This window comes from Ammospiza caudacuta, chromosome 2 (genome assembly GCF_027887145.1).
Source record: "Ammospiza caudacuta isolate bAmmCau1 chromosome 2, bAmmCau1.pri, whole genome shotgun sequence".
Taxonomy (NCBI): Eukaryota; Metazoa; Chordata; class Aves; order Passeriformes; family Passerellidae; genus Ammospiza; species Ammospiza caudacuta.
Window position 1 is genome coordinate 103,659,279 of NC_080594.1, and position 27,557 is coordinate 103,686,835.

The 27,557-nt window shown below is 42.0% G+C and overlaps 2 protein-coding genes across 3 annotated transcripts; both read right to left on the reverse strand.

The window, feature by feature from the left end:
- Positions 1–739: 739 nt before the first annotated feature.
- On the reverse strand, positions 740–14,318 carry ASB11 (ankyrin repeat and SOCS box containing 11). 2 transcript variants are annotated; one of them, XM_058822472.1, is made up of 7 exons: positions 14,141–14,318; positions 11,082–11,161; positions 7,378–7,434; positions 5,751–5,901; positions 5,401–5,535; positions 4,331–4,522; positions 740–932 (listed from the first exon to the last, which is right to left on the reverse strand). In XM_058822472.1, the coding sequence occupies exons 1-7, from the start codon at positions 14,316–14,318 to the stop codon at positions 808–810; spliced, it is 918 nt and encodes a 305-aa protein (XP_058678455.1). In that variant the 3' UTR covers positions 740–807. The 2 variants fall into 2 exon arrangements, with proteins under 2 accessions (XP_058678455.1, XP_058678450.1); XM_058822467.1 differs by having other exon boundaries at positions 7,378–7,485.
- A 3,505-nt stretch (positions 14,319–17,823) lies between these two features.
- PIGA (phosphatidylinositol glycan anchor biosynthesis class A) lies at positions 17,824–26,651 on the reverse strand. The gene is made up of 5 exons (XM_058825612.1): positions 26,006–26,651; positions 25,319–25,451; positions 24,123–24,255; positions 22,778–22,984; positions 17,824–21,171 (listed from the first exon to the last, which is right to left on the reverse strand). The coding sequence occupies exons 1-5, from the start codon at positions 26,649–26,651 to the stop codon at positions 20,908–20,910; spliced, it is 1,383 nt and encodes a 460-aa protein (XP_058681595.1). The 3' UTR covers positions 17,824–20,907.
- Between the last annotated feature and the right edge of the window lie 906 nt (positions 26,652–27,557).

Genomic DNA, 27,557 nt, shown 5'->3' on the forward strand with positions numbered 1-27,557 from the left:
GATGGATTAAGCATGGAATTAAGCATGAAAAATGTTCATGTAATGAATACAGCCAGATCTCACGTGACATAATTTTGGAAAGATTTTTTCTGGAAGAGATGAAAAGGTTTTTTAAGACTTTCACATAGTTTTGTGGGTTCACTCCAAACCCCTGCACTTGCTTTCACAACATCACTTGTACCTCCAAGGACAAGGTGTGTTAGCATTGGGAGTAGTTGTGCTCAGGGCTCAGGGATGGACAGCCAGACACTGCTGGAAATTGATAGGGCTCCAGTAGACAATAGGAAGGAGATGAAAGGATGCAAAATCAAAGCTGATAAAAGATGTGCAGTAAATTGTATATATCTGATGTTCGTCACTGAAAGCTTTCATTTTCACATAATAATGGAAGAAAAATATTCACTGCCTTGATTTTGACATTGAGATTGGATAGACAAAGGAAAGAAGCTGCACAGATACTGCCCAAATACATACAGCCCCAATTGCAGGGGAAGTCTCTGTGTAAGTGGGTGAGTGGACGTGTGCATTTGCACCTACAAACACGTGCCAAGTGAGCTGGTTATGTACCAGAACTTCTCAGGCTGGTGTGAGTCCATGTGGCAACAGATTGTGAGGGACCTGTATCCATGATACCATTCACTGCCTGTGAAAAGGTGTTTCCAGTTTCCACTGTCACATAGCAGCCAGTGTTTGGTAGCCACAGAAGACAGCAAATGATGCCTTTGATTTTTTTTTTTCCTTTGATATATAAACTTGGAGTAAACAAGCACTTGTTCCTCTTTCTTTCCCAGTCCAAGGCAGTCAGAGCTATCGATGCAGGAGGAAGTTCTGCAGTGGCTCAGGCAGGTGCAGCTTGGGGACTGAGCAGAGGCACGACCGGCCCAGGTGCCTTCTGATGCACAGCCTGCACAGCTGGGCCAGGCGGGCAGGACCTGGGGGAGAGGTAAAAGCAAGAATAAGCACCTCAAACCCACCACCAGTAAGAGTCAAAGCAGCAAACACCAGCAAGATTTGCAACTCAGACCAAGCACTACATAATGACTGGCTGAGGTCAGGGAGAGTTAGATACGTTATTGTTTGTATTAAAGTTCTGTTGTCAGAGTTGGTTCAGCAGTTTGAAAGCTGTGAGCACCAAACACCTTTTTCTGTATGCACAGCTAGGCTGTTTGGCATCTTTTTTTGAGCAAACACCTAAAAAAGTGTCTGCACTGGAGAGAGAGCTCTGGAATGCATAGCCCCTGCCCAGGATAAAAGACAACACCCAGCAGTTTTGTGAGGATAAAGGATAGGTACAGTTAATTGTTCATTTATACATATATAACATGATTTTTCCAACTGCTGGTGTCTCAGCAGATATCTGCACAAGTAGTATCTGCAGCTGTGCCTTTTGACATGACTACAGTCTCAGAATATTTATGTTTGTCAGTCAATCCACCAGTGCTCCTCAAAACATTTCTTACTGTGACATCTAATTTGAGCTAAATATGACCAAAAGTTTTCCGAAAGGTCTCAAAGATAGAAAGCCTTCAATTTTTTTTTCAAAAAGACATTGCAGAGAAAGAGAGAAGGAGAGAGAAAGAGAGAAATAAAGAGAGAAAGAAAGAGAAAGAGAGAGCAAAAGAGAGAGCGAAAGAGAAAAAGGAAAGGAAAGGAAAGGAAAGGAAAGGAAAGGAAAGGAAAGGAAAGGAAAGGAAAGGAAAGGAAAGGAAAGGAAAGGAAAGGAAAGGAAAGGAAAGGAAAGGAAAGGAAAGGAAAGGAAAGGAAAGGAAAGGAAAGGAAAGGAAAGGAAAGGAAAGGAAAGGAAAGGAAAAAAGGGAAGCAACAACAAAAAACCAGGATGAGATGTGAAGTCTTTTTGCCCTTCCCTTTCTGCATGTGAGAACTCCTGTTACACATCAGAGGTTGAGTGGTTGGAAAGCTGTCAGAGGACTCATGCTGGGCAGTGGCTGGCACAGTGCTGCCCACAGTGGAGCTGCCCCAGGGTTTTCCCTGCAGGGTGACCAGGAGCTGTCCCCACCACGGATCAGCTGAGGGCCATGCCAGGCACAAACGCAGTGGATGTGAGGCCCCATTGCTTCTGCAGCTACAAGCTTGCACAGGAAAATGCCCCCTGCTAGTGAATGTGCCCCTGCCTGCTTTCATTTTCCTGCTGCCACAGCTGCTCCAGGTGCAGCCTTTACACCTGCCCAGAGGTGCTCAGTCTTTGAACTCTCTTGTGCCCTTCCACTCCAGTTTCTGTCCAAACAGTAACAATCACTGCAGAGTTTGACAAGTGGTAGGTAGAGATGTGGGCTTAAAGGCCTGTGCTTATATCTCACAGTAAGCTTCATAATCTGTGCTTTTACCATGGGAAAATTTAGGAGCTTAAACAGGCTGATAATATTCCTTCTGAGAAGAAATTAATAGAAAAATGTGGGATATATAAAAAAGATCTTTTGTACTACTGTTGCTGGAAGTGAAGAAAGAAACTACCATCTTCTAAAGCACTTAGGAAAACAGACACATTTTGTATTTCACATCACTTAATAGCTGTTGAGAGGAGAAATTAAAGGGACCCATCTAAGTAACCTCAGTGGTTAAGTTAGGGGTAGAGAAACTCTTCAGCCTGGGGTACTTATTTCAGAAGGACCTCAGAAAACATAGAAGTAGAGGAAAAGAGTAGTTGCATGTTAAGCACAGCAAAATATCTGACAGTGGGACTAAAGGTGAAGAAACTGAGGAAACTTCATGCCTGAAAAACAAAGAGTTAGCAGGAACTGAAATGCTGTTAAAGCCTTTCTGACTGTAAGGGAGAAGAGGGTGACAAGCTGAGAGTGGAAATCAAAAGGAAAGTTCAGGAAGAGAAAATTATAAATATTAGGATATTTATGTACACCAACTCTGATTCACTCGGGGCAATGGTAGCAGGACGCTTGGCAGCACTGCCTTTTCTGTCACTGAGCTCTGGGCAGCTCAGGCATGGGAACAGAAGTCACACAAGGTGAGAAGCATTCAAACAAAATTCCTCCTAGACGGTTTTAGACATGACAAATTAAAGCTCTGCATGAAAAGTCACAGATAAAGAGAACAGGACAGGAGGATATTAAGCCAACGTTTTGTTTCTTCCATAAAGCCCACCTGTGCTCAGAGGGTCGGGACAAAGCCTGTGCGCAGTGACAAAGCCTGTGTGCAACAGTGACATTTATTAATTTACCATGCAAGAGCTGTTTGGAATTGGGCTTTTTGTGCACATCATGCTCTGGTCCCTGGTGGGCTGTGAGCAGGCTCAGGAAGGTGGGAGGCCCTGCATGGGGGAGCACCATTCACCCTCCAGTCAGAAGGGCCTCAGGGGACACAGACCAGCTAAGAGGGCACCAGTGAGCTGGGAAACAGAGATTAGAGGAGGAGGGAGCTAATTCAGCAAGCCCAGAGCACAGGGATGTTGCTCTTGGATGCATCAAGTTCTGCCAAATGTTGTGCAGGTGAAAACAGCACAAGGGGATCCTGATTTAATTCTGCTCAGAGGTTTCTTCCAGTAAACTAGAAGGATAATTAATTGCAGGAAGCCTGGAGGTAAACAGCAAAGTGCTGTTCTGATGTTGTTGAGTTAGGGATGGAAGAAAAGATTTTAGTTTTTAGAAGCTGAATTAGGAGATAATTTAATGAAGGTAGTGGGCTTTTTATAATGTGACTCGCTAAGGTGAGACTTGATTGGTCTCAAAGTAAAAACTTCTCACACTATTGGTGAACTATGAATTGTGCACTTTGGAGAACAGTTACAAAAAGAAAAATAATAATGGTTTTAATTTTTTTCTCTAAGTTTCCCAGAGTAAAATGATCTCTGTTCTTTCTTCAACGAAACTGAAAATACCCACACTGTTCTGTGCTGGGATTGCAGCCCCGTAAACCACATGGAAGAGCTGTGAAGCTGAGGAGTCACCTGGCAAAGAGCTCTGCTTTCTCCTGGCAGCCAAGGACACAATCACCCATTGAGCCATGGTGCAAGGCTGAACACTGGGTGATGGTACCAAAATATTATCTATTAATAAACTTTCATGGCAGTTTTTAACACCAGGAGTCTCACTAGATAAATATGTATGATTTTCCTTCAGTAGATAGGAAAAGAAGCACAGAAAAACTGACTGATTTACCTGCAAAAACCATAGCACCAGGTGGCAGATCTAGCAACAAAACAGATTTCTGTGTCATGAGTTGGAGGTTTGAAGGCAGCAGAGAAGGTAAGAGAATGTATGTAGAGCATCACTTATAAAAGCAATTAGGAAAATATACTTAGGTAAAGGATACAAATACTGCTTTACTTAAGAAAAAGGAGAAGAAAGGAAACCTTTACCTTCCCGAAGCAGAAGCGCCTGCTCCACTTTGCTGTGGGGTGTGGCAAGATCCAGGGCACATTTGAGGTCAGCATTTCTGCATTTTGGGTCAGCACCATAGTCTATCAACAAGACAACGATCTCCACGCTGGATTTCCTCGCTGCCGCGTGCAGGGGTGTGTCCAGGCGCTTCCCCACGTTCACGTTGGCTCCTGGGGTGAACAAAGCTCCTGGTGAGAGCTGGTGGGCAGCAGGGACTGTCTGAACCTGCATCACATGGGTTGGTTTCCACCAGGAAAGGATGGATGGCACACAGGATCTCAACAGCATCTGTGCAAAGCTCAGCAGGTCACACCTGCTCTGCAGAGTGCTCTGGGCCACCAAACCCTGCCTGCAATGCTCAGGATTGAGCTGCCTGGCCTTCAACCCAAAATGTGTTCAAAGCCTACCATGTGTTCTTTAATGGCATAAAATCTAATATGGATTATGTTAATTGAATTGCCCCCGAAACCTTTAGGTATCTCATTGTAATAGGTCTGGGAGCACAGCAGGCAAAATGCTTGTCCCAGGCTGGCTGGGCACAGCAGGGCCACACTTTGAGCAGGTGTAAATCAGCTAATGCACACTGACAGCAAAATTTTATGCTAGTTCATGGCCTGTGCCTGGACCTGCAGTGATTATTCTTCCAAGCAGCTTTACTGCTGCTCTCATCATCCACTGAGGAGGAGGTGAAGTTAATGGTTCTGATAAACTGCTGTGTTAAGCAGGAGTTGATTTTGGTCAGTAATATCAGCCAGCATTTTCTGTGCTTCCTGTTATCATTCTAGAAAACTAAAAGAATTCTGTTTTCACATTCTGATAGTCTCAGGGAGGTGTCTGTAATTAAGAAGGCTTTTCACTTAGGAAATCATAATTTCTTTATCAACATGGGAAATTTTTAATGGCCTCAAATGAGTCTGACAGAGTCAGGGTCCCAAACAACTCTTGTGGAAGTGACCCACGATGTTTTTAGTAGAGAGGCAGCTCAGAGAGGCCAGCAGCATTGTCTCACACCACCATAGCTCTCCCCCAGCCCCTTTTCCAGGTGTACCTAGCTCCAGCAGCTTCTTGACACATTCTGTTCTCTGGTAGGTGCAGGCCATGTAGAGAGGGCTCCCATGCTGTGGGTCTTCTTGGTCAATGTCAACCCCATGGGCCAGGAGGGTCTCCATGCACTCCCTGTGACCTGTGGAGGGAAGAGCTGTCACTGAATTGCTGCAGAGCAGAGCACACCCAGGTACAACTGTGAGGCACAAGAGCTTGAAAAAACCAAACCTGTTTGTCTCTACTGATATGGAATGAATTTTTTTAAGCACTTAGTGAACGAAAAAAGGCGCATTTGTCACGTAGTTATTGTTGGCTTGCTCACACCCCTCACACCCAGAACATCACCTCTCTCACCTCTCTTGGCTGCTTCGTGGATGGGTGAGGGCAGGTGGCTCCCCAGCTGTGCCTTGGCCCCGAATTCCAGCAGCATGCTGACACAGGCTGCGCTGCCGCCGCAGCAGGCGTTGAACAGCGGAGTCACCCCGTCGATGGTGGCTGCATTCACCTGTGTGGGACAACACACACTCAGGATCATCCTGTCTAACAGGAATGCCCGTGCAACACGCCTCCTGTGCACACCAGACCTGCACCAGAGTGAGACTTGCCTTGTTTAATTGCAGGAATTAATTTATTTACAGCTTTCTGAGTTATATGTTATGGCATAACATACAGAGCATTCTCCTTTCATGTCTGCCCTCTTTCCCAGATAGTTAGTGCCATAAGGCAGAAACCCTGCCTGCTCTGAATGCTCCTGCTGGAGCTGCTAAAAAATGCAATTTTTTATTATTTCTTTTTTTTTTTTTAATGTGAAGCAGCTGAGTATCTTCAAGATTTTTTTGTTCGCACCAGCCTCAAGGTGGAGCACCCTCAAATGAAAATGGCTTTGCTTTTTAAATGAAAACATTCACTTTCTGTTTAATATTTTCATCTGAAAACACATTTCCAGCACAAGAAATTTTCATAGAAACATAATCCCAAACAGAAAAGGAGCTTGAAGGAGTTGACATGCATATATGTCTATGCAAGACAGAAATTTTCTTCTCCACCTTCTGATCTAATGACCTGGCAAGAACCACTATTGCCATTCTCCATTGGGGGAGCAGAGCTGTCTGTAGATCACAGAATCACAGAATATGCTGATTTGGAAGGGACCCATTGGATCATGGAGTCCGAATCACACCATACCCCGTTTATGCTGTGTTTAACCGTGTAGCAAGCCCTCAGGGCCAATTTATGAAGCAAATCTGGACGTCTTTAGCTCTGCGGCACACTGGAGAGGAGCAATGGATTATGCAAGCACATGTCACACCCTCACTCCTCCCAGTGTCATCAGGCAGGTGTGGCTGAAGTGCTGGAGGCACTGGAGATCTCTTGACTATTTTGGCGCTGCTTGGTTTCTTGCCATATAAATTTTACTTGAAAACCCAGCTGACATAAAAATATCCTTATGTATTTCACCCATTCCTTAATCTCTGTTGGGAACATGTACTCTACCTTAGGTCCAGCTGTAGGAATTGTTATTTTATTAGCAGATAAAATGTTTCATTGCTTCAAGCACATCCATTTTTATTTACATGAGACTCCCAAACCTTCCCATAGAAAACCAGGTGTAATTCCAGTGATCACTGCTGAGGGGGGAGGGGGAGGGCAAAGGTGTGAGTTACTTTCTTCAAGGTTATTTCACTTAGCATCTTTCATTAGTTTTCCATCAACCGTGACCATGTTTCACACACAAAGGGAAAACAAAAGAGAATAAAGGGATGACACAAGGGGGAGACAAATCTATCACCCAGGGAAACAGAACACTGTTATGGACAAATCACCCAGGGAAACAGAACACTGTTATGTTTTTCCACATTTCTGTTTGAGCTGTCCACCTGCATCTTGGCCCTGCCGCCTGGACAGCACATCCAACGTTCCCACTGATGCGGGGAGCATCCATTCCCAGGTGCCCTGTCCCAAAGTCATCCCCAGGACTTACCTGGGCACCATTTTCCAGCAGCACCTTGGCACAGGCCACGTGCCCACCCAGGCAGGCCTCATGGAGAGCTGACACTCGGTCTGTGGTGAGCAGGTTCACGTTGAAACCCTGCAGGAGGAGCAGGGAGTGAGGGGCCAGCCCTGCCCTGCCCTGCCCAGCTCCTGCAGGGCTGCTGGGGGCCCATGGCAGGGAAAGGGCTCAGGTCACATTGGTGCTGTTCACTGACTTCTTTCTGGTGTCCCCACACACCACAGCTGGTGATGGGGTTAAAGAGGGAGCAATCACAAGCTGTGCCTTCTGTTTCTAGCTCTTTATGATGCACTGTCAATTGCAGGAAATGCTTCACATTTCTTTAATTTATATGGGTGTCATTTCCTTCCCTATTTGTCCTGCACCAGGAGGTACAGCTGGAGGGATTCACCTCTCTGAATGAGGATGCTTCTTTTGAAAAAGGTGTATTTTATGATTGGCTTCTCGCAAATAATAAAATGAATATTATATGTGTTGTGCTAGAAAGTTATGCTGTATTAATTCTCTTAAGTACTGTGCTAAATATAGTTTTAGGTTATAACAAAATGTTAAAATATAAACTACGCTATGTAGGATACTTTTTTTCTAAAGAAAAGACTGGCACTGAGGCAGCAGCCACAGGATGCCTAAATCTTTCAGAGAAAGAATTTATTGCTCCATAATCAGAAGAAACGAACTTCTTCCTGCCTCACACAGTTAGGATGATGCCATTAGGATTAAGAGGAAGAAGTTGACAATGACCAGCTAGAATCCTGTATTTGAACGGAATTTATGCATCATGTATGAATATGCAACAGCTTATTGTTTTTAAGGGTTAATCCTCTGTTAACCTGTGTCCTTTTCGGGCTTATGCTGCCCAGAAAAAGGTACCTGGACATCCATAACTCTTTGTTTCTATTGTCTCATATTGTTCTAATCCAAATTGTCCAAATTATTATTACTCTAATAATAATATTATTATATATTATATTTTTATATATTTTTATATTTTTATAACCATTTTATTATCATTAAACTTTTTAAAATTTTAAAAACAAGTGATTGGCATTTTTCACACTTCTGGCAGAGGTATCTGCAGCTCAGCTGGAGCTGGCACCTCCTTCAGTGGGGAGGAACAGGATTCCCTATGCTATGATTCATCCCGTGCTAAAGCAGCTGTTTCCAGTAGGGCAGACAAATTGTATCCTGAAAGTTCTTTCATTCACTACATGGGGTACCCAAGGGTGTTTCACTCAGAGGTAATGAGTACCTGGTAAACCTACAAGAGAGATGAGTCAAATCCCACCCACAAATCAGTTCCTCTTATCTACCATCCAGGAAATGTTTTACACTGGAAGAAAGAACAGTGGTTTACAAATCACTGTTGATTTCCTGTTGGTCTCTGTTGAATGCCTTATTTCAGGTGTTTCCCTAATTAGCAGTTGCCATATCTATTCCTGCACAAAGACAAACCAGACATATTCACAAAGGGAAAAGCAGTTGTCACACGTGCTTTCCTCTGACTGCAACTAAATCTCCTGGTAATTAGAATGTTACAGCCGTGTGTGAGAGCAGGCCTGGCAGCAGCTCCATTTTCTGCTTGATGTCATATTTTGAAGCGCAGCTGGTGCCTGCCTGACGTGCTATAGTCAGGGCAGCTCACGAGATGGCAGCAATGCACTTTTTGGTACACAGTCACCAATGCAATGGGCAGAAAGGAGTACCTGGGAGCAACCTCACTCAGCAAAAAAGGCAGCAGTCCTGACACCGTGAGCATTAACAGCACTGTAAACACTTCAGGCTACGCATTACATGATAGAAAAACAATCTTTTTCAGTCATGTGAAAATATTATTAATGTAAAAGTTGTTGGTAAAATTTCTCGTGCATTACAATGGTGCTAGGGGAATAGACAAAACCTTGAAAAAATAGAGATTATTCCATTTTCTAATTGTGTGGTGGTTTCATACTTTGTGATCAGCATATTCCTTCAAGAATTTTTTCTAGAGACTCCTAATAAGGAGACTTATTCTCAATCATTATTCATATATACCTGTATATATATTTTTAACAAATAAAACTCAGTCATATCAAGTGACAGAATAAGCATTGATATATTGGGAAAAACAACAATTCCTTCTATTACAAAATGAAGAATAAGTTGTAGATCTTACCATGGCTGTTTGCCAGCCATCACTCATGATAAACCTTGTTTTCAATGTACGTGAAAAATCAGAATCTTTTTTCAGGCATTGAAACAGGTGTTGGTGAGTTCTTGAGCCATTTGAAAACTGCAGCACTACATCACCTCCCTGTGTCCAGGCATTCCCAGAGCCTCAGTGGCTTTCTTGAAAGCTGTGGTGCTGCAGTAGAGACTTCTGAGTGTCCCACAGACACTCAAGCACAGTCCCATACTTCATTTCAGGCTGGTATATTAGAAGCAATGAGCAATGATTATGCTGCTCCATGAACAATTTCATCCCTGCATTTCTCAGTCTGTGGTGACTCAGCTCCAATTCAGGCTCTACAGACATTGCTGCCTTGATCTCTTTTCATCAGCAAGGACCTTCATCTTTTACTCCCAAAATTAAATGTCTTTAGGAAAAGGAGAAACAGTGGATTAACTAAATGCTATAAGCACACCAGTGGGTGCTTCCTCAGTGTACAACCATGAACAGTGCATAACCAGGGCATCTGGTGAGCAACCACAGCACTGGGTGCTCCACAAAGCAAGCGGTGTAAGGGCAGCATAAATGGAGATAGAGGGGTCAGAAAACCATCAAATCCCTAAATGAATAAAGCCTCTTTCTTTTTATCTCTAACTTCCATCACTTCCTTTTCCATAAAAATCACTTTGTGTCAGCAGGTGAAGGAAAGAGGGATCAGAAAATGGGAGGGAAAATGCTGTCTGTAAACAGCATATTTTATTTAGCTGCAGCTAAATGCCTCAAGAGGTGTCTGAAGAGGATGCTTTCCCACTGGCAGCTCCACTCCTTGAGGATGTTGTCCATTAGAGATCTGGCTTCTGGTAATACTTATTTACCTTGCCTATAAAAAGACTGATAGCCAAGTCAAATGCTTTACATTCAGGGAATTAATTTCCCTGCAGTTGCCTTGGGGGCAAGAAAGAAAGGGGGACAGTAAACTATTTGTGCTAGATGGGGACACTGAGTTTAAGCAAAGGTGGGAAGGAAGATGATGGGCAGAGCACAAAGAACCATAATTTCTTTTCATATCCAGCTTCTTTTCCCTCTCATGTATTCTCTCCTCCTCTCTTCCTTTTGCCTGAACTCAGTTCCTTTTAGAGCAGAGGGTTTCAGGCTGACTTTGAAAGGCAAGATGCCTTTTATAAGGCCTGTCTGTTACTTTTTGGGTTTTTTCTAATAGCCTACATTTAAATATTTGTTGTCCTTATTCTCAAGCCTAGTTGCATGGTTCATCATTGAGAAAGAGCACAAGGATCATAGTTCATTATATAGCAAGCTGCAAGCTGTGATAGTCTTTGTCCCAGACTTGTCCCCAGCTTCTTAACTGAGCAAACTAAAACATGCCCAGAGGTGTTTGTGCTGATATATTATTCATACAGCCATATTTCTTATGCCCTGTTGCAGTCTATTACCAGCTCACCAGCCCATAAATGCAATTCATGTGAAACCACCTTGCTTCCCAGCCTTTCCTTTCCCTGTGGGCCTTTACCTGTGCAATCAAGGTTTTCAGAGAGAGGAGGCGTCCCTGGAAGGCAGCATCGTGGAGAGGGGACCGGTCTGCCCAGCTGCCTGAAACAGCAAATGCACGGAGCTAATTCAGGGATGCAGCAAAAGCACATCTTGGGAGCACAGGGGAAGCACAGCCACGTGTAAATGCAGGTCAGGACTGAAATCAGTGTGGGCTTAGTGGTGAAACTGTTTGATGAGTTAATTTCAGCAGAGCAGCTGAGGGATCAGCAATCCTGAGAAAGCTGGCTGCTCACTATGGGACCTAAACAAAAGCTTCTTGGCAGAACTTTTAAAAGAACAGCTAAAAGCATGTTTCAGCAAAGGTCATGAATTTAGTGCTGCTGGGTCTCATGTGGAGTCTTCAGAATTCTCCTACTCAAAACCATATCAGCCTCCACCTTTCCTTGGGAGCTCTTGTCACAAATTGCATCCCAGCTTCTCTGACACTTTGTTAAGAGCCTCATAGCAGGGTTGACTTGTCCATCAAATGAATTCTGGCATGTCCTTGGCAGTTTTATTTCCTGAACTGACAATTTCATAAATAACATCCTCCCTCTCAGACTACCATGTAACAGGTTTAATCATTCTCTTCACTGAAATATTTCAGAAAATACATGGAAAAACAATTCTGCCTGAGGGCTTTACTTTTCTTCTTTAATTATTTTGAGATGCTGAACTGTTCAGACTCCTTCACATAGGTTTGCTTGCCCTTTTTCTTATCCTAATCTATTTATGCCAAGAAAAATAATTCTTTAGCCTAGCTACTACCTACAGTCATAGATATTCAGCTCAGGTTAAATCCCTGTTGCTCAAATAGAGAGCAAATTTACTTGTCCTATATTAAAATTCATAACCATCCTGTGACACAGTGTGTAGTAAGTGTTTTCCCAAAGGCCAGCTGCATTTCCAGTGCCACAGGACAGAAGCAAAACCAGTGTTTGCATTCATGCTCTGTTGTACAGCAAGCCCATGGGCACTGTATCTGAAACCCTTGTCCTGTTTAATTTTTTCAGCTATGCAGCACACCAGAGAGAATGGGAAGGGTGATTTATCTCCATTTCACATGCTACCCAAGGCAGGGAGAAATCAATGAGAGGCATGGACACATCCATGGGGACTTGAGGCCAAGGACACAGCAGAGGTTTTACTCTTGGCCAAAGGAGTCTCCTTTTGTTACCCAAGGACCAGGATGAACTTCAGCTAATGGAGTTACAGTTTTAACTGTAGTAATTACTATTGTTTCCATTTATTTACAGAGCACTTCCTGGGCTCCTAAGGCAGGAAACTGGCATGGAAAGAACAACTGGCACAATATATGGCAAGGCTCTGAATGGCACATCAGTCAAAATGATGGAAACAGGAACCAAGAAATGCCTTCCTGAAACCCCCCCAAATACCCCACACCTCTCATCATGCTGGTGACTAAAACAGGCAAGCTCGGCTCAGAAAGCCAGAAGACACTGCAAGTGGCAAAGCCCAGAGCCCTCATACAGCAGGAGGATTCAGGAGTTACTCAAGCAGAGCTCCAGGGCCTTATTTAACCTTTAATGCAGAGTATAGCTCGTGCAGTGCATGTTCTCACATGCATTTCCAGGGCATTTCCAATGCATGTGTGTGCACACACAGCCTCAGGACAACACTCACTCTGCACACTCCCACCACAACCTACCTCCCTGAAACGTGTGGCAAATATAGTTCCCATATGGAGCACTTCTCCCCTGCTCAGCTGGGAGTGACATGACTGAAAGTGCTCTTTTCAAATGCCTACAGATAAACTATGCAGCCCTGCTGCTGCTGCTGCTGTGCTACTTCACTGCAAAGAGAAAAGGTTGTGAAGCTCTGGCTGTAATATGATATAGTGCCCCAGCAACAACATCACATGATCTTACATTTTGTAAGATTATCCTTAATGACTTTCTGCAAATGGCAACTTGCAGATAAAAATATGTTACAGCCTGCTGAATTTCAAGGCACCTCAATAAGAACCTGAAGGAAAAGCTTGAAGGAAAAACTGCTGCTCACCACGTGTCAGACTGTGATTGCATAAAGGTGCTTGGGAAAAAATGACAGTAACAAATGACTGGAATTATATTCTAGAGAATAAAAAATAAATTAATAACCAAAACATGCCTGTATATATACAGGGTTCATAAAGGCTTTGTCAAAAATGCTTGGCTGCAGTATTTCTCTTGGCCAGATGTTAATCTCCCTGCTTTGGGTGCCCATCCCAAAGAACACCATCTGTGTTCTGATGCCATTCCTGTGCCTGTTCATGATGGCACGATCACAAAACAAGTGCCCAGCAAATGAGTCACACAGAAATGTGTGATGTCACAATGCTGATCAGAATCTGCAGCTAGGAAAATAAGCCCTCATTAGCAATAAATTGAAAATACCGTGTCATTTTAATTAGTGGAATTAACAGGAATGCAATCATATGCCTATTCATTATTATGGCAGTGATCTGAAGGAATAAAATCACTTGAAAAAACAAAACCATGAGCTGCTAAGTAACTTATAAAATACAACATATTCTTGTGCTGAGTATTTTTCAGAACAATTTTAGCTGCATTCATTTTTATCATATGATTTAACAAAACAAGGCTTCTTTGCTTGGATTCATAAAGTTATTAGTTATATCCTCCTAGGATCTCCTTTCAGAAAATCAATGTGCTAAAATTTTTCCCTAAATATTCTCTGGCAGTAAAACTGGATGTTTAGTAAAACAATCTGTAACCACTGATAACACCTTGTACTGAGAGCAGTATTTTTATTTATCATATATAGTGCATTGACCAAATGTCATCCTCATTCTAGCTGTGTAATTGTTGGAGTCTCATATTTTGCACACCTAAACCATGCCAACACATACTGACACTGCAAAGACCCCAGAAATGGGAGGCACTTCAGGTTCAAACATTTACCCCTGCATTTAGCAAAAAATCCCTCATTTCATGGCAACTCACCGATTTAAATCCTTGAGTTACAAAAATGTGGCAAATAAACATTTAAATGATAGAGTCCATATTTTTACTTTACCTGGGACTACTCCATAGATCTCTTCTGCTATCCTGGCAGCTTCTTTTCTGTTGCCTTTAACAATATAGAAATGGGTCAGCAAAGCCAAGGAAATCTTAATTAAAAGCTTGAAGCAAAACAAAGCAAAAATGGCAAAATAAATGTTAGTGAAAGAATGGAGTATAGAAGTGCCCTCCATTTTGGTTTGCTCTTTGAATAGTTTCTCAGGTTGGCTAAGTTGCACTGGGTTATTCTTGGTATCATATGTCATCTATTTTAAACCCTTCAGGACCTGCTGTTCCTCAGTTACCAAAAATACATCCTGGTTTTACTTGGGATGAGGTGTTTGATGCTAAATAACAATATCAAGGATAAGATATTTTGAACATTTCTGCATACAGTAAACAAATGAGAAAATCCTTTCCAAACCTACATAAATGAGAGTAAGTTTTCAGACAGATGCTCTCCATACCATCTGAAAGGCTATACATCCACATTAGATTTATTCTTAAAGGTAGCAGTTCATTTACAAAGACTACATAGAGAAAGTTGCAGAAATTGTTCAGATGCTGCAAAAAGAATACACTTCTGTCTTTTCCATCTAGAGAACAGGCCTTGCTGGTACTCAGATACAGAACAAAGGCAAACATATCAAAGAAAAGCATTATCATGAAGGAATTTGAAATAAATTCATGTGGCCAAAGCCAGGGCTAGGAAGTCAAAGTTATTCTAGGAGGAGAAAAATGCATTGAAATTGCACAAAAAGAAACACATATAATTTTTTTCCATTACTCAGGGATAAATAGTGGTGTCCACTGATATCTCTTGCAAACAGCATTGTCTGTTTTGGAAATATTTTTACATTATCCTCCATTGATTAAAAGGTAATATTTGAAATAGAACAAGATGCACCCTTTCTTTAACTGCCCTTTTTTTTTCTTTTTGAAGGCACATGGCTTTCCATAGAGAACATAGGGGGTTTTCTGCATGTATTTATTTGAATCTATGTAGAACACCCCATCTCTTTTTATTTTAAACTTTTATTTATCCCTGCTTTCCTATATGTACCACAAGAGGAGGATTTAATTCTTACTTGATTCCCCTCTTTGCCCGGGTTCTCTTAGCCTTCAATTCCAACATCTGTCAAGTAAAAGAGCAGGATAATTCCTCTCTTAGAGATCTCAAAGAGATGGTGGATATGCACACGGAAATTATACAGCAAATTATTTCTCTGGGCATTTTAGATGCAATTTATTTTGGTTTATAGCAAAACAGCTGGTTTAGTACCTTGCTGTCTTTGGTGTTCAGCCCTCCCAGGTGCACTAAAATGCTGTATAAAATATGTGCAGAGATAAAACACTCCAAGCAATTTTCTCAAGTGAAACAATTTTACTAAAATTCTGAATTAAACCAAGTTATTACATTCTTACATAACTTAACCCCTTGCAAAAGTATTACATCTACCTTTCCATACACAGTAATTGTAAATACCTGTAGAAACCTTAATACTTATGAATAATTTGAATCACTTTAATACAGTTTACCACAGACAGCCGAAGATACAGATTACAGGACAAGAAAAGTTCAGTTAAAGAATCACAGAAAAACCAAAATATTGGTTTATTGGCAGTTAATTCTGCTCAGCTGAGAAACAGAGGAGAAATTAGCAAACAAAGGTGGACCAAAAACCAGAATGGTCAGCCCAGAAAAATCTGAGATAATGAAAACATTCCTCCTGGAGCCAGAGGAATAGTAAAATCTGTAAAGAACAAAATGTTGGATGCAGAGAAAAAGAACACATAAAAAATATTAAGACTATTACAAAGTAAAGTCAGCCTGAATAATGGAGAGATATTTCTCATGTAGGATTTACAAAACTGTCTCTCAACAGGAGACAAGCAAAAAGGAAGAACACCGTTTAAGAGAAAAAAACTAGAAAACCAGGCTTTTGGTTGCAAAGGAAAATCATTGATTTCTTTCACAATCAGCCTGCTAGATGGTATGTAGAATTGTACATGTCCATAAAACTCAGAAAAATACAAGAAACTGAAAATCAGGTGATTGCCACTGAAATTCTTTTATCCCTAATGGAATAATACCAAAGAGCCCTCCAAGTGCTCTAGAAAACCACAGGAAAGTTTGACTGCTTGGAAGCAGTCACTGGAACATGACTCTCCCAGAAGGACTAATTCTATTTGTGTAGCAGCAAAATCACCCTCCTGGCTTCAGAACAAGACAAATAAAGATTTTCAGTTAAATTATTCAGTGAGTCATTTGAGAAAAACTTGTGTAATCTCCTAATCTGCTCTTAGCGTACAAGAGCACTGGGGAAATTAATGCAGTGGATGTAAAAGAAAATTATCATTGGGAAGGCAGCTGAACAGCATGGTGGAAAGTATGAATACTGGTGAGGGGGGTAGTCAGGCAGACAACAGCAAGCTTGGGTGTGATCACTCAGAAATCTCTGGTGTTTTTGAAACTAGAGAGATGAGCAACATTGTGTAGGCGTGAGAACAGGAGGAACACAAGAGCAATGACAGTGCAGACACAGGATTGTCATCGCTCTCCCTTGCTCTTTTGAGCATCACTGCTGTGAGCTGAGCGAGGTGCATTATGCAACTCCATTAACAGGCTTGAGTGAACAAGTCAGCCCCCTGTAGAAAAAACACACCTCACTGATTTATGCAAGATGCCCTAACCATTCCGCGAATCACTCTTCCTTAACTCTAGGATAATTATTAAATTGTTAAATCAAAATATCAAAAAATATATTAATCCTTCAAAAAAATTGTCATGAGGAGGTAAATAGATGTAGTTTAGCTACATCCTCAAAAAAACACGAAAAGTAATGTTTATATATGCTAGTTTACACACATGCAAGAAATAAGCAGAAAAAAAAGGGCAATCCAGCTTAGAAAACAACTCATTTTCACTAAGGTTCACCTTAACTTTACCCAACTTCTAGGGAGAAATATCAGATATGACCTAAAGAATTTGGCAAGGAAATAAAGGATGAGGAATGCTGATCTCAAAGAACTTCAAAGAGGTATTGGTCTATTCTTATGCTACACACACACTGAATTACAGCAGTGTATTTCTAATATATTTAGTTGGGATTAGAGTATCCAATGTATTCAATCAAAGTAAGGCAACTGGGGAAAAAAAGGAGTCAGAAACACTCAAACAGAAGAGATGAGAACAAAGGAGTCCATACAGAGCCTGGCTACTTCTTGTCTATCAGTTTGATCTAATAAATGACATTACTTCCCACACAAGCCTTGCCCTATTTGCATCCTTGGGTCAGCACACTTACAACACTCCTTTTGAAAAGAGATGTGAGAGTGACTCACGGGCTGCTCTCAAGCCAATGTGGGAGTGATCTCACCTATCTGCCACCCATCACACCTGGTTATTGAAACTCCTGCTGCTGCCTGGGCAGGAGGACAGCAAATTCCAGCAGCATTCCCTGTGTTCCCAGGGAATGCACCAGCCCCTCCTGCTTAAACAAGCAGCTTGAAGAACCAGCATGCACAAGACAAGCAGCCATGCACAGTTGAAGTTCAATGAATCCTGCACAAGTAGCATCTCTAGAGTTGTGAGAGAGTTGAATCATGTCATGATCTGAAAGCAACCTGATCTACCTGCCAGGTTTACAAGAAAAATGATAATTTTGGTAAAATAATAAATTCAGACACATAGCCACATCCTGTTATTAATTTTATTCCCTTAAAAAATATCCACCTTTTATCTCTGCCAACGTTCAAGTCATTAGGGAAAACTGTGGAAGTCAACATACTACCAAATGTCATGATGCACAGCAAATATCATGAGAGTAGTTTAATGACAGCAATTAAACACTAAAAATATTGAAATACTTTTAATTAAAAAAAAATCAAATTATTAAGCCATTTTGAGACTGATTATTCTCTTATGTATTTACATAAAGTCTGTATTGTACTGAAGCAGAAAGCACCAGAAAGACTTTTACAATTAATTTTCAAAAGCCTAGGCATATATGAAAAAGGGACCAAATATAAAACAGGGAAAAAATATAAACAGATGCAGAAAAACTTGACCACAAACCAAGTAAATTACAGTAGTTACCTTCTTACAGATACACCCACACCCACTAAAACACAGTCTGAAAGACTAATCTTATATCTATACTTTATTTGATGCTTGTATGGTGTATTGCATGGTTTAACCTACAATTTTCAATACTTAATTCACAGAGTCTGCACATCATGTATTGGAAACAACATTCCTCCTTGTGCCAGGGGATGGAATTCCATTGCAGTTTGTGAGGGGGGCATTCTATACAGGTCTTCCTGCTCCTCCTACACACCAGAGGCTCTGCTCTGTGCAAGACCTTGCTTAATTAGTGTCACTCTCCCTTTCCTAACATTTCCCTGGTATTTCACAACAATTGAATGTTACCTGCAAGCACAACTGAAACATTTTAATTTTTTTAAACAAGTTATTTTATTAATTTCTAACCATATTCATTATCTCAGTATTTTTTTTTTTTGTATCCTGCTTATTTTATTTAGCCTGATATTTTGTAAAACTGTAAATGTTTCTGTGGCATCATCCTTTACTCCACTGCACAAAGCCAGTGAGCAAATCACTCCCACAAAGTTCTGCATAATACAAGTGGTGATATTTGAGAAACCAGTTATGGGTTAAGTTTGTATGGCAGCTTGTACAGAAAGATGATTATTAAAAAACATTCTCGTAGGAACTCCAACAACCAGTGGTGAAAAGCAGCATTATGGTTTGTAGCTCTGTATTTTCTAATTACATCCTCCCACACTTTAATGAAATGTATCCATTTTTTATGGAAAGGTAAATAAACCCCTAGATAAACTTCACATTGGGCTTGTAAACAAGACTATAACAAGGTTTTATTTGTAAGTACACAATGTTCCACAAAAGAAAATTTATTTTGAATAGATTCACGCAATCCTTTTGATTTGTGTTTGCAGATGTTGCAGGAAACCAAACAGAACTAAAAGAAAACAAAGTATTACTAAAATTACACACACACACACATATATATATATAACATTTCCCTGGAGTGGCAATCAGTATTTTCAAAAGGTTGTTAGAAATATGAATGCTTGAACAATAGAAAAAAAAAAGAGTAACTTAAAAAAGTAGAATATTAGCTTAATTCTACCCATTTATTCTTAAACCTTGTGGCACCATTTTAGATGATTTCTGCTTTTAAAGCAGCTGTATGTTACATATCAAAGGCTAAAAATTCTAGTAAAAGAAAATAGACTTCATATATGGCAATTATTTACATTATCTTTGTGTTTCATGAAAATATGTTCAATGAAATTATAAAATGCTTGTGTAATTACATCTCTACATAAACAAGATGAATTTGGCAGAAGGAATGTGTTAAATACTACTCTTCAAGGGTTTGGAAACAGTGTTTTCATATTGCACAGTTTTAATATTAATACAGTGTCCAAAAGCACACAATACTCCAGAGTTATAAAATAGGAAGCTTGTCATGATTAGTGATGCTTGAAAAAGAAACTAACCCAGTGCCTCAGACAAGGGGCAATTTTAGAGGTGGCTGACACAAATGACACAAACACCTCTTCTCACAGCCACTGGCACAATGCTGTGCTGCCTCCAGCCCCAGTACAAATCACTCAAGACTCCTCAGAGCTGCTCCTTCTGTCTCTCCATGAAAAGCACAGCCATTGTCATTTCCACTTAAGGAATACCTTCCCAAGGTATTCCTTGGGAGATTTCACATGCAGCACCTGCCTGCCAGTGTCTCTGACGTGGGTGAGGTGAAATCACTCACCCTGAACGCTGTCCCTCCCAGAGATGGACTGAAATGCCACTTTGGTCATAAGAAAGGAGAAGGGATGGGTGGGTGGGAGGTGGAGAGAGCAGGTAAGCACAAGTGTGCCTGTTAAGCCCTTCACAGTTTTTGCTCTCTCACACACGTGTTACTTCACACTTTGGCACAGACTGCTGGAAGTTTTCAGGCCTGAGATGTTTCTAGAGGCTGTATTATCTCTAAATAATACTATTTCTTCCCCTATGTACTGAAAAGCAAAAGCAAAACCCAAAATCACTATAAGCTTTACATCACTTTCACACGTGTAAGGGAACAGGAAAAAATTAGCACCTCTGAAAATATCAGAAAATCATTAGGGAATGTTGATTTAGCAACAAAATGTGCAACTCTGACTAGGGAAGAACTTCAAAATAATAATGCTAGGCAGGCAAAACACTGTCACTGGGACACAACTGCTAGAACTAAGTCACTGAAATTTACATGGTAATGGACTTTATGACTAATTTCAAGTGCCATTTTCATCTTAGGAGAAAAAAAAGGTGTATTTTGTTGAGATTTTAATTATTTTGAAAGAGGTCTTAAAATAAAAATCACAGTAAATATCAGGGATTAGCAGGGATTACATTAAGCTAATAATTGTTGTGTTTTGCTTTCCCAAACACTTAAGTCCCTTTCTGCAATGTTCAAGTTATCAAGGAAAATCTTCTACTTTTGTTTCCAAGGCTTCTGACATATATAAAAACACATTTTCTCCTCCCAGCTTTCAGTGCAAAAGAGATGCCCATAGATTTGCATTAATCCAAAACTGAACTAAGAACATCATCCTAAATTGAGGTAGCACATTGAACTAAGTTTCTTTCCAAGAACTTCAGAAAGAAACTGAAGAGTTTTAAGAGTAATGTCTCTGTCAGCAAGCATTAAAACCTTTAATGACTGACACGTTCTTCTCTCTCCACTTGGCAATTTAGGAGTTTACAAGTTCCTCTTTAACTCTTCTTTTTTTCCCAAAAAAATACCGTTTAGTCCATGCACCCTTAGGTCCTGTAGCATCTATTGCAACATCAATAATGGAATCTGGAGTCATCCACCTCAGAAATGCCAAGAGAAGGAAGTTCAGAACAGCAAAAAAAGCAAAAATACACCCGGTCACGGGACCACAGTGAGTCATTAGTCTGTCAAGTCGCTCCTTCATTGGTAAAACCACTTCATCTGCAACTCTGTCATACACCTAAACAGAGAGGAGACAGAAAGTAACATCTTAAAAATGCATTGATTCTACCTCAAAAATCAGGCAGTGCTTTATTATCACTGCACAAAATAAATGATCTAGTCTTAGCTACCAGACAGGACAAATATTGCCCCCCAAAAAGTTTGCAGATCCTAAGTGCTGATTTATGAGTCTTGTTCTAGACATTTCATTCCTTCATTTAAGGAGAAATATGAAACATTCTCTTCTTTTACACACTTCAGAAGTATTTCATTAACTAGCATGGCTGCATAATTTTTCTCTCATGTAGTATTATACAGAAAGGGCTGGGGGTTTTAATGGATTGAATGGGTTCTAATCTCATATTCACATCAGTCCCAGGAAGAGCTTGAACATGCAATTACTAGATTTTAAACACAATGATGGATGAACTCATAGGTGAGTTTGGCACTATTCCAAATCTCTGTATTTGAACAATGAACCAAATCCTAATAGGCTCCTGATTTTTGTTTAAAGAAACAGTAGTTCAATTACTGCACAAAGCAAATATTTGCCACTAGTGACTTATTATACATGTCAATCACAGCCAACAACAAACCCACTACAAACCACTCCAAAAAGGCTTGAAGGACACTGTTATTTCCTTAAGAATGTTACAGGCTCCATTCTACAGGTAACCTTATTTGGTAACAAACAACTACCTTCTGTAAAATTTCAGATCAATGCATACTTCTACCAATTCTATGACCATTTTCCTTCATGAAGTATTGGTGGGTTTTTTTAAGAAAATGTTATATAAAGCAAACTCAAATCTAGGCTAACGTCTGTAAAAACTTTGCAATTCAAATGTTGCCTGCAGTTACAAAATCATAAAATGAATTGTACTGATGGCACTTAAAAATATTAAAATAAACCGTTGTACATATCACTTCAAGGAGGCTTGTAAGATATATATATTTGCATGCAGTACAATCTAAGTAGGAGGCATGGGGTTCAGCTACTCTCTCCTTCCTAAAACACAGGAGGTGAAGGCAGAAGTGACACAGCTCCACAGGTGTTTGTAACATTACTGCAGCAAGCATTCTTCACTGAAGGCAGAGTTTTTCTACTGAAGTGCAGCTCTAGTTCTGAAATATGATTTCAAAACTATGAAAATAAATTTTCATTACAACCACAGCTTATGTAAACTCAGCTGTGTTCAACCTTCCAGCACTAAACTACTTCACATAATTTTAAACTACTTGTTAGCACATGGCAAAGCTTTGTCATGAACTGCTCTTACCTTGTCATACACCTGAGCAGCAGTTATGCCAGAAAAGTTACTTCATGTCAAGACTTGAACAAATAGAGTAGAAATCTAACTAATGATCTAGGCTTTTCTTCAAAATATTTACCAGCAATCATGGCATGTTAGAAAATATAAATACAAATAGAAAAGATATCCAGGAGTTATTTGTGGGGAAAAAAAGCATTTTCTCGACCTTTTAGAACCATGTATGTTTGAGAGGAAACATGCTGAAAAATTACACTGGAATATTGCATGGTGAATGTGCCTACTAATATTTCAAAGCAAGAATTGTTTCAGAAATATAATTTCAGAGAATTTAAAAGAAGTGATTATACATACTTTCTCAGTTCTCTCTGCTACGTTCCTCCACGTATAAAAAGTCTTTACTTTGTTATGAACAGTTTCTGGAGATGGCAGAGTTCCTGATCTGAGCTGGGCAATTGCTTTTTCTAGTCCATCACACAAAGATTTCACAGAGGGCTCACACAGAATGATGAGATTTTCTGGAAGTACCTCTGGAATCCCACCAACTCTTGTGCTCACCACCTTTGAAATAAACAAAAGAAATGGTAACATAAAAAATGAAACTGTGTGACAGCAATGATATTACATTGTTTAGATGCAGCTATTTAAAAGAATAGGAAAACATCATGGTTTGGGAACTTGACCTGTGTGTGCACTAAAAATGTAAACCCCAGAGAAGACAAACACAGCAGATTACCTTCACCATTGTCCAGAATGATTCTTTGGTGATAAAAGAGATGACTAACTAGACAGGTCTAATGAGTGGTTATGAGACACCTTTCCTGAAGGTGTTTGCCACAATACACAACTGAACCTGTGTAATCAGATTTTGGACATTTCTTCCACAGTATCTCAAGAAACCTCTTACCTCTACTTGCAGAGGATAATTTTACCACATACTTGAAATTTCAGTTTCCTAGGTTACTGAACACTTGCAAAAATTTATTTACATTAATCTGAATTATTATTTTTAAAGAAAATCAGAAATTACAAAGACTCACATTGTGCAATCATCTCTAAACATTGGGCAATAAGAAACTGCAGAACTTCCTCACTTCTAGAGAAGAGATGGCAAGAGAATAACTACAACTAGGTAGTAACTGCTGTCAAAGGATACTGAAGTAAAAAAAAAAATTGAAGTCACTCCCATTTTCTATACTTACTGTAAATTAGGTACTCTTATCAGTCTGTCTTCTTAATAAGTTCCTTTATCTTTTATTGTGAAACTCTAATTCTTTATCGTTACTGACTCAACTTCTTTTTTGAGTTGTCAATCTGAGTTGTAAATTAGTCAGGGCTTTTACTGTTCTCTTTCTCTCCAACTTATCTTGAATCCCTACACAGGAAGGCAATTTTTCTGCAGCTCCCTTCGAAGTAAACCTTTGTGAACATCAACTACCCCAAAACTCTGTAAAGGAGTACAAACAAAACAGTATTTGGCTATTTCAGAGAACTGAGAGCAGATCTACATGTTACTGCAAATTCTACACAAAATTCCTCTTGGAGTTGACCCTTCTCTCTCAGCTTCCAGGTGATCTGTAAATGGGGATAACATTTGCTTACCTCTGTCAGATGAAATCAATGTGATAAGCACGTGTTATTTCATTGTGAAATCTGTTTAAAATGGATACATGCTTTCTAGATACTGAGATTTTTTTACCTGTAAACCACAGCTTGCTGCCTCCACAATAGCCATACAAAAGGCCTCAGTGAGGGAAGTGTTGAGAAAAATGTGCCCCTGGACCAGGACATTTCTGACATCCTGGTGTTCCAGGCCTCCTAGAAGACGCACCCTGCATACAAGAGGAAAAAAAAAAAAACAAACAAAAAACCCTCAGAGCTAAATACTAGATTTGGATCATAATAATGCCACATATTCAGAAAAAGGTACCAATGGTTCACACTTATGAAGTGAGAGAACAAAGATGGGCACCTCGGTTTAGTTTTCTCTAAATTTCTCCAGCAATGGAGAAATAGAAAATCCTGCTTTTTTATTGTCACACTGAAAGAAACTTCTGAAAATAAAGTTGGTGGGAGAAGTTGCTGTTTTAATGACATTTGCCTCCAGAACATTGCTACTGAGCCTTCTAGTTCTGCAAGAAAAAATGGCTTCATTCAGTTAATAATTAAGATTTGTCAAATGCATTATCTGAATTTGCAATGTGAGGTCTGACCAATCTGAGTCTGACAAGGGAAAAAGTTTTTAAGATACAATGATCAGGACCTATCAGCTTGAAGAGACATTGGAAAACAATAAAGGGCAAAATGAGAATGATACTGACAATTTTAATTGGGGAAATCACTGACTAAAGCACATAACAGGCAACAAACAACCTAGAAAATAAAATGAACACTTAAGACTATGAAACTTGTTCTTGATCAAGAAAAACCAATAGAAACACATAAATGTATCTGTATCATGGCAACATTCTGGTAACATGGTAGCACCAGGGAACACGTTTGTAGCGCCACAAGAACACATAGGAGACAAGCACCATGCTGAAGAGTTTCATAGTGAAAATAATAAATTCCTAGCAGTCATCATGACATGCAATAGCACAAATGAGCTGTTAACACCTGATGCCACATAAGATCCAAGCATCATGGTTGCAGAGAGGGGCATGATAAATTTATATCTAAGTCACCTTTCTATGTCTCAATGGAGGCTCATTCAGGGCCTAATCATAGAAATATTAACTAATTTGCTGGACCACAGTCCAGCTCCCAAAGTCTTCAGTGTCTTGTTTATCTGCCTTGCCTTTAGCCTCAGGCTTTGGGGCTTATCTGGGGGAGGGAGGCAGGCAGGTCCCCACCCCTGAAGAACCTTGAAGGGTCATAGACACCCACAGAACCAACCTGTCATGTAGCTGGTATCTCTCCCGGACTTCTTCCAGTACGATTCGCTTTGGTCCTTCTCCTCCAACTAAAAAATGTAACTCTGGATATTTCTGACACAGTTCAGGAATTATACCACTAAGCAAATCAATACCTAAGAGGAGAAAATTTAGGGCAAGCCATTATTTTCTTTGATTTCAGAACTTCTCATGATTGTAGCCCACAACTACAACTATATTCGGGAGCTGAAGAAATGAAAGAAAAGGTCTCCTGAAGACAGTTAAACTGCTGTCCACAAAAATATGAAAAAAACCACAACTTGGGACCTCATAGGAGACAAAAATGGAAAAAAAATCACTTAAGTTGCTGTCATTTGATTAAATAAAAAACAATTAAAACACTTCTAACAGAATATAGAGATTAGGCCCTAAATCTTATGTCCAATACGAGCCAAATGTTCCATTTCACAAACTGACCAAAGCTTCTGGTCTCTTCAGTATTACAAAGGAAACACACCTCTGAACCCACCACGTACAAAAACAATGTACATTTCTTCTTCTTGAGTTCACAAACACAAAAGCTTGGAACAGCCACCTCACCACTCCCAGTGCAAATTCCATCCATACCACAGACAGCCTAAGCCGTACCTGACCAAGACTTATCCAAGGAAAGGAAACCAAAACAAGCTTACATTTGACCCCCCATTACCTTTCCTGTAAACGAGTCTGCTGACAACCACAATTGTTATTGTACTGTCATCCCTCCTGGAGGGGTCTGGGGTGAAGTCGGTGGGATCCACAGCGTTGGGGATGACAGAGACAATCCGAGGGTCCAGGGCTGCCCGCAGCACCGTGTTCTCCTTGCTGGTGTAGGAGACGCAGATGATGTGGTTGGTGTCACACAGGGACACCGTCAGCAGCTTGTTGGTCAGCACCGAGCTGACATCGGCGAAGCCGAACAGGGAGTGGTCGGTGAACACGGTGCGCAGCCCCATGGTCTTGGCGTGGAACAGGGCGTCGTGGGCCATGGCCGAGAAGGAGCTGTGGGCGTGCACGATGGTCACCCGCTCCCGCACGAAGATGTACCTGAGCAAGGGCAGGCTGTGGAAGAGCGTCGTGGCCGTGGACTGGTTGTACATCACCTTCAGGGGCAAGTAGTAGACTTTCAGCCCGCTGGTGAGGTAGCGGACGCCCTTGCGGTGGCCGTAGGCGTGGGTGACCACCAGCACCTTGTGGCCGCGCTCGATGAGGCACTGTGACAGCTGGTACACGTGGCTCTCCACGCCCCCCATGTTGGGGTAGAAGAAGTCCGACACCATGCACACGCTGTGCGCCGCCGGGCCTCCGCCGTCCATGCCGGGCCCGCTCCTAACGGGGGAAGGAACCACAAGGCGCCATCACTCGCCGGCGGCCGCCCGCGACGACCCCCGGCCCCCTCAGTGTCGGCGGCGCCGCCGGGCCCACCGCGCGTCCCGCGCAGGCCGCACGCGGGGAGGGGCGGCGCTCGGCCCCTGCAGAGCCCGGTCCCCGCGGCGGCGGCCCCGGGGAGCGCGGGCGGCGTGAGGGCGGGGGGACCGTGCACGTACCTGCCGGCGGCCGGCGCTCCCTGCGCGCTGCCCGGCGCCATGGCCCCATCGCCCGTCACCGCCGCGGCCACGCCCGCGCGGCGCGGAGCCGCAGCCAATCACCGCCCGGCGCGGCGTCACGCGGGAAAAACAGCGCCAATCGCTGCGCCGGACTGCCCCGGCCTCGCGCCCGGGCTCCTCCCCAGTTCCCATCTCGGCCCGGCCCCGCTCCCATCCCGGCCCAGTACCAGGCCCCGCCCCAGCTCCCATCCCGGGATACACCCCAGCTCCCGGCCCCGCCCCAGGTCCCATCCCGGGATACACCCCAGCTCCCGGCCCCGCCCCAGCTCCCATCCCGGGATACACCCCAGCTCCCGGCCCCGCCCCAGCTCCCATCCCGGGATACACCCCAGCTCCCGGCCCCGCCCCAGCTCCCATCCCGGGATACACCCCAGCTCCCGGCCCCGCCCCAGCTCCCATCCCGGGATCCTGCCCCGTTCCCGGCCCCGCCCAGCTCCCACCCCAGGATCCAGCCCCGCTCCCGGCCCCGCCCCAGCTCCGCCTCAGCCCCCAGCCCGGGATACCGCCCCGCTCCACTCCCCGCCCCGCCCGAGCTCCCATCCCGGGATCCCGCCCCAGATCCCGTCCCGGTGTCCCGCCCCGTTCCCGGCACCAGGCACCGCGGGCACGGCGCAA